The following is a 7,466-nucleotide window of genomic DNA, read 5'->3' on the forward strand; positions in this document are numbered from 1 at the left end:
GAGTTCACAGTTACGGGCCCATGCAAGCTAAAGGCTTGTCACCAGGAAGTGTGGGCTTGGAAACAAGTTTGGACTTTTAACATATAGCTGGCCTCTGAATTCTTAAGAGACACTTATTGAAAAGACTGATCTGGATTCCATTGGAGCCGACCTCTGAGTTTCAATTGCCGATGTGTGGATCTCCATGTGTCGAAATGGGATTACACGTGAGGGGCCGTGTAGTGGTTTACACGTGAGGGGGCATGTTGGCAGTCCCACACCGGTGGGGGAAGTCAACAAGGCTGGCTTTAAATATGATTGTCCAACTCTAACTAATACAAATGCCTTTTGTGGAAAAACCCCACACATGATGGATTAGGCAGGTGGTAAAATTGGAGACAGTATCGATGTAATTAGAGAGAGACCTATCGGGCCCGTCGATCTAAAAATTTTCACCGCACCACTCACGTAAGCCCTACTAAGGCAAGTTGTGGTCTATAAAAAAGTCCCCATTGGTCCTCTGAAGATCACAGAACAAGGTTCAAACCATGAAGTTCAATGCATATTTTCTTGTGTTCTTTTCTCTTCTATTCATGCTGCAGTATAGTTCCTGTAGAATCACTGCACCATGCAGTCAAACCCCATACCCTCAAGTGTGTCGCCATTACATTAACACTAACCTCTTATCAAACCTAGATCGTCACCAAAGGTTTGCATTTCGTGACTTGGTACTTAAAGTTTCCATGGACCAAGCCATCGAAGCTCATCAACTTGTCTTGTCCTTGAACTTGAACTCATTGGACGCTGACCATACTCGAGCCAAGGGGGCCTGGAATGACTGCTTGGAGCTCTACGAGGACACCGTTGACAAGCTCAACCGTTCCATCGGCTCCACCAATGCCCTTGATGTCAATACATGGTTGAGTGCATCGCTTACTAATCAACAGACATGCCAAAATGGTTTCAAAAACCTCAACATTCCTAGTTCTCATTTGCAATCTTTCCCAAACTACGTCACGCTCTCAACCAACTTGTCCAAGCTGCTTAGCAACTCACTATCAATACACAAGGTCTCAACTTCTTCATCAGCTCTACATTTTAGCAAACAAGTTCGTGGAAGACGACGGCGTTTGCTTTCGGATGATGGGTTCCCAGAATGGGTTTCAGCCGCTGATCGAAAGCTGCTCCAATCGATAAGTAGCGGACCAAACGCTGATATGGTAGTAGCACAAGACGGGTCCGGGAATTACAAGTCAATTTCTGAAGCTGTGGATGCTGCGTACAAGCTACAGGGTGGGGCGACTAAAAGGTTTGTCATACACGTGAAGGCAGGAGTTTACAGAGAAAATATCGAGATTAAGAAGACAATGAAGAACATCATGTTCATTGGAGATGGTATTGATGCAACGATTGTCACAGGGAATGAAAATGTCCAAGATGGTTCAACTACATATCGCTCTGCCACATTTGGTAAGTTTGAGTTGAAGCAATAATAAACTTTGAATCAGTTTAAGGGATATTTGGACTCAACAAACCCCATCATCTTGAGTTAATTTTGAAACTTTAGGTGGCGTCACACTTAGATACTAATTGATTGAAGACCAATTTAATTAACTAAGTCATGATCAATTTGAAAGTCCTAGAGAGACCAACTATTTAAACTACATGATGCGGTTATTGATGATGAAATTATTATTTAAGTGTTTTTTAAAATGCTTATTGTTTACTAGTAACACGTCATATTGTTTGTAAATTAGTCTATCATGTTATTCTTCACTTAAATCATGTTTTGTAAACCATATACATGATTATTAATAATTGAATTATTAAGTGTTGATTAACTTACTTAATTTCTATCATTACTCTTACTCAAATTATAAAGCTATTTACCAGATCCTGCGTTTCCTTTTACTTTCTTTTTTTTTTGCCTTTTCTCGACAAGATTTAAATACTGATAACCTAGCTAATTACATGCCACGTGAATAGTTACAAGTTTTTGTCCTAGTATACATCTAATGGTTCACAAAATTAATAAACTGTTCACTTAAAATTCAGGGGCTACCGGCGATGGCTTTATTGCTCAAGACATGACATTCGAAAACACAGCCGGACCACAGAAATACCAAGCCGTGGCACTCCGCTCCGGCTCCGACCATTCAGTCTTCTATCGTTGCAGCTTCAAGGGTTACCAAGACACGTTATACGTGTATTCCCAACGCCAATTCTACCGCGAGTGCGACATATACGGCACGATCGACTTCATCTGCGGCGACGCCACGGTTGTGCTCCAAAATTGCAACATCTATGCGAGGAAACCAATGAGCAACCAAGTAAACACCGTGACAGCGCAGTCTAGGACCGACCCGAATGAAAACACAGGCATTGTTATTCATAATTCGCGAATCACGGCTGCACAAGATTTGAGACCTGTACAAGGTTCGTTTAAGACGTACTTGGGTAGGCCGTGGAAAAAGTACTCTAGGACGGTAATTATGAAGAGTAATCTTGATGGGTTGATCAATCCTGCTGGTTGGTTTCCGTGGATTGGAAGCTTTGCCCCCTCCACACTTTATTACGGGGAGTACATGAACTCCGGCGCTGGAGCTGGTACTGGAGGGAGGGTCAACTGGCCCGGTTATCATGTTATAAGTAGTGCGGGGGAGGCCGGGAAGCTCACGGTTGGGAACTTTTTGGCCGGAGGTTCGTGGATTCCGAGGACCGGAGTTCCATATACTGCTGGTCTATGATAATGCATGCATGTGGTTGTGGAGAGAAGTTGTTTGACTTGTTAAGGAGGGACTTGTCACACTTGTATATTGTTGTGTGCGGATAGTGACCTAAAGTGAAAATCGTCACATAGCTTGTTTTTAGCTTCCTTTTGCCATTTATCCCTCCTGTAATGCAGTAAATATTTTGAAACTATTACTTAATGTTATTACATGGTGTTATTAATAGATAACTCGTTTGAAATTGCTTATAAAATAAGTAAAAGTACTTTTGATGAAAATATTTTTAGACCTAATCCTTGATAAATATGTTGGTGAATCCTGAAAATGCAATTCAAATGCTTTTGGAACTCAAAAATATTTTTTCTAAAAACGTTTTCAATCATTTTAAAAACAACTACAAACATGCCATGATATATTGTCACATAATGGTATTAACAATATTGGGTCAACAATGCCCTTCCTTTCATCAAAAGATTTGGAAGGCCAGCATCCAGTTGAGCGCTGGGCATACCGACGCCCGAGTTTGTCAAGAAAGCTTTGAGTTCGTGAACGATGGGCCTATCAAAACCGAAGTGTCTAATCGAGTGGAAGATTTGATTAAGCTTGCGGGCATTGGGCTTGAGCTCCTTGATAAAGTTGAAAAAGGGATAGTGCTCTGATTATAATGCGCTTACGGTCGTTGGAAAAGTTGAAATTGTCAATTAGTGAGATAATTAATAAAAATAAATTAAGGTCTAAATACTTCAAATCTTAACGTCGGTTTGTATTTTCTTCCTTGATTGTGTCGTCTTATAAAAAGATTATATAGTAGTAAGGAAGACAATTTAATCCTACATATCGGTTAATCCTATATACAGGTGTTTGGGCCCAAAATGTTGGTTTGGGCCGAGTTTTATTCTCGGCCCGGAAGGTCTTACGAAAAGGTTATTGTGGATCGCCTAGTTCATGGGCTTCCTAGCCTAGGTCGGCCAAGTCTTGTTGCGAGACGAGTAATTGAATCTTGGTACAATAAGGAGTCTCGGCAAGATAAAGATATTGATAATCCGGAAGTGAATGCAGTTTGATAAAGGATTGGGTTCAAAGTCATAATAAAAATAGGACTAGTCGAGATAGTGTTTGATTAGAATAAGAAGTCCTAATCCGAGTAGGGTTTTAACTCAGTCTAGAGCGGACCTGATGCTATAAATAGAGGAAGATGTGCATCATTCATCTGGTCCTCCAATTCAACACACAACTGCCCTGCGCAAATTCTCTTAACAACCTTAAGATTTTTTCTTTTCTTTTTCCGCCGACACACCTTCAGTTTGGATAAACAGCACTGTAAAGGCAACTGGTGATATCTTCAGTTAGCATAAAAATCACTGTCGTCGTAGAATCAGCCGATCTCGCCGCATCTTCAGTTGGCATAAACAACACTGCGTTGAGGGCGGCTGGTTATCAATCCAAGGCTTGGTCGAAAAGGATTTCCGAATCCTTATTGGTCGAGATCATCTTATTAGCCTTCTCGGCAAAGTGAGGTGTTACAGTTTATTGGGCTCGGCACATTGCACGCCGAGTTATTTTATGATTGGATACTCTCAAGTGGGATTTAGAGTTCGGCACTTCGACTGCCGAACCACATTTACTGTTAAGACTTATATTCGCTTTGAGTATTTGTGCCCTTACACTTTGGTGTCGATTTGGCGTGAGTTTACTCTGACGAATACCATCACTTGGACCGAATCCAACGACGACGATTTGTGAACTTCGTAAGAATAGTAGCCTTGTCTTCAGGTTTGAGAACCCAAGAGGCCGAGACGTGTTCCTTCCTCGGTCGCGATCGCAAGACACATAAGTCAGCCGCGCACCCAACGCAACATCAACACATTTTACTCCTCGTCCGAACTCGGCCAACGAGTTGGCACGCCCCGCATTCAACCGAAAGACGTAGTTAGCTCATAGATTACTTGGCCTGCGCGCCACGTAGGCTTGGTAGTTTTTAGGGTCAACAACAGGTTATAGTTTAAATCCTAGTTTATCGTCGGTTTGTATTTTCTTGCTTGATCGTGTTATCTTACGTCAAAAAAAATAATCATATGTATATTCTTATAATGAAAAATAAGATTACTAATACATTAAAATGAAACTAAAGCTTACGTATATTCTTAGAATAAAAAATAAGCATATTATATCCTTCGATTTCAGAACAGTTTCATGAACTATTTTTCCTTTCATTCTGATTACGAATTAGTAAATGAGTCATTATAGTGGCTTGAAGTAGGGGAGTTAAACTCTCGATTAAATACTAATTGGATTTTACATATATTAGTGAGGTATTATTATTGAATTGGGCCAACAGAAGCACAAGGCTTCTGTTAAGCAACACGACTCGTTAGATATTCTTTTGCTTCCCAACCCAGATGATCGGTCAACATCAACAAGAATGAAGAATCCTGCCCCAACACAATGAACTTTCTAAGAGGTTAACAAGAATCCAAAGAATAAATGGGCCCTATTAAAGTTATGAAGAATTTGCTTTTATAACATTAATGTTTTTTCCTTTTATAAAATCATTAGTTCCTTCTTGTAATACCACTGAATGAATTGTGTACCTTAAATATTCAAAAAAGAATATTTTAGGCATCCCAAAAATCTTAAATATTCAAAAAAGAATATTTTAGGCATCCCAAAAATGAGGAAAATGAGGTTAACTCACATTCACAAAGATACTTGGACCAATACTGAGTAAATCATGCTCGAAATCAATTAATTAATTAATACTACACGAACGTAAACAAAAAAACTTTGTAATAAACTAGAATTAAATAAACGAAAATGCATCATATGCTTATTCTAAATTAACTATATATGGAAACAACTTTAATTGGCTAGTCCAGATTCGGTGTACAAAAAATCCTAATGTTTGTCCAAAAAATCATGATGAAGTTCTTTCTTACTATATAAACCCCCTCCCCACACCACGACCAGCACAACTCCAGTACATGTACAAGTACAACCAGACATCGATCCCTGGTAATCATGAACACCACCCAATGAATGACGACCCAGTTTCTCCTCTCCCTCCCCTTCCTCTTATTCCTCTCCCGCCCAATCCCCACTGCCGGATCCCCATTCACTGAAAAGGTACAACGCACCAAGGACGCTGTCAACATCGGCCTAACCCATGCCCAGGGCGATCATTCGTTTCCAGCATACCCCCCCCCCCCCCCCTCCAATCCGACGTCCGCACTGCTAGGGCCCTTAATTCTTGCGTTGAATTGTTCCAGTATGCTGTTGACTGCTTTCACAATGCTCTTGCGTTTATGGACCAGCTCGGTACCCCCGGTACCCCGTCATTCCATGACCAGATTTGGAAGACAAATGTCCAGTTGACCGCCGCAGGTACCAATGCGCAAACTTGTCAAGAAAGCTTTGATATTGTGAAGGACGGGCCTCTCAAGACCGAAGTGTCCAATCGAGTGGATGATTTGAGTAAGCTTGCGGGCAATGCACTTTCGCTCCTTGTTAAAATTGGATAGAGGGCTGCGCCCTGATCACAATGCGCTTTCATCTTCATTCCATAAAATTATTGTGGTAATTTTGAACTCTTCTGCATCTCCTTAATAACAATTTTTTTTTTTAAAAAAAATCACCTTTTACAGTATGTTAAAGATTACAATTTTACCTAAATAAAGAATATTTGAATATAAAAATTTATAGATACGAATACATGGAAACCGAAAATTCCAACTAGATTTTGGATACCCTTATGGGCGCTAACGGAGCCAAGGTGGGGGCAATGGTATTCCTTGACCCCAATAACCTTGTGGCCAAATTGAAAGGCCTAGTATTAAATTTGAGATTGAAAAATGTTGTGCATAGTGTTGCAAATGGAAGCAGCTATTATATACATATACATACAGCACGCATGCAATAATCAAATATAAAACAAAAGGCATCATTGTTGCCCATGATGCAGCTGCCACGCCTATGATGTGCATTTGCCACGTGCAAACCCTTGCTGACTAGGATGTGGTATCCACATGCAACTGTCCAAACTGTCCAGAATGTGCATCCACATGCTACATTCCTGCTGTCCACTTTGTGCAAACACCTAGAGCCTTTTCGGTGCAGCTTGAGTGATTTCTTTTCCTTTAACACCTAGAGCCTTTTCGGTGCCAACAGCCCCAAACAAGAAGAAGAAGGAGGAGCTGCTGCTCCATTTGTTAGTCATCACTCCATCATCGCCTCTTCTTCCCCTGCTAAATCTTCCCACCACCGTGACTAGTAGTCTACTGCTACTCTTATTCACTTTTCCCACATTTTTCCTATTTTAATTTTAGCCTATAAAAAAACATCTAATCTTAACCGATTCACATTTCAGCATTTTCTCAGCGATTTCCCAAATTAGACTTTTGTTTTTGGGTGCTTCATTTGTTTCCAATTCAATCTGTCAAAGGTACTTGTTGTTTCCCTTTCGGCCATTATTTTCTTTGTTTCAGGGGGCTTCATTTGTATCCAATGCTCATTCTTTTATTTAGGCTTAATTCACATAAATAATACCGAAATGAAGTGTGATCTATTACTCAAAGAAGGTGACATTCTTGGTGTGGCCAGAAGGATACTACCTGTTGTAAATCTTGCCCTATCAAAGACGAGAGCGCTTTTCTCAGGAGAGACATCCATGACCCTCAAGGTAACGACAAACAAAACATTAAGGCAGTGTTTGAATTCAGAATTGCTTGCTTTGCGTGATTAGTAATGGAAGCTCAACTTTTG

At 40.5% G+C, this 7,466-nt stretch overlaps 2 protein-coding genes across 2 annotated transcripts; both read left to right on the forward strand.

Moving 5' to 3' along the window:
* The first annotated feature begins 514 nt into the window (after window positions 1–514).
* On the forward strand, window positions 515–2,938 carry LOC114822222 (pectinesterase-like). The gene is made up of 2 exons (XM_029096521.2): window positions 515–1,449; window positions 2,035–2,938. The coding sequence occupies exons 1-2, from the start codon at window positions 528–530 to the stop codon at window positions 2,724–2,726; spliced, it is 1,614 nt and encodes a 537-aa protein (XP_028952354.2). The 5' UTR covers window positions 515–527; the 3' UTR covers window positions 2,727–2,938.
* A 2,806-nt stretch (window positions 2,939–5,744) lies between these two features.
* Window positions 5,745–6,226, forward strand: LOC139192747 (uncharacterized). The gene is made up of 2 exons (XM_070815395.1): window positions 5,745–5,831; window positions 5,975–6,226. Exons 1-2 carry the CDS (start codon window positions 5,745–5,747, stop codon window positions 6,224–6,226), a joined length of 339 nt encoding a protein of 112 aa, XP_070671496.1.
* The last annotated feature ends 1,240 nt before the right edge of the window (window positions 6,227–7,466 follow it).

This window comes from Malus domestica, chromosome 16 (genome assembly GCF_042453785.1).
Source record: "Malus domestica chromosome 16, GDT2T_hap1".
In the NCBI taxonomy this organism is placed as follows: Eukaryota; Viridiplantae; Streptophyta; class Magnoliopsida; order Rosales; family Rosaceae; genus Malus; species Malus domestica.

Excerpts from the sequence above, each read along its gene's own strand:
- LOC114822222 (XM_029096521.2), top strand. The coding sequence starts at position 528 with ATGAAGTTCAATGCATATTTTCTTGTGTTCTTTTCTCTTCTATTCATG. Across the intron at positions 1,450-2,034 it reads ATATCGCTCTGCCACATTTG|GGGCTACCGGCGATGGCTTT; the intron begins GTAAGTTTGAGT and ends CTTAAAATTCAG.
- LOC139192747 (XM_070815395.1), top strand. The coding sequence starts at position 5,745 with ATGACGACCCAGTTTCTCCTCTCCCTCCCCTTCCTCTTATTCCTCTCC. Across the intron at positions 5,832-5,974 it reads GATCCCCATTCACTGAAAAG|TATGCTGTTGACTGCTTTCA; the intron begins GTACAACGCACC and ends GAATTGTTCCAG.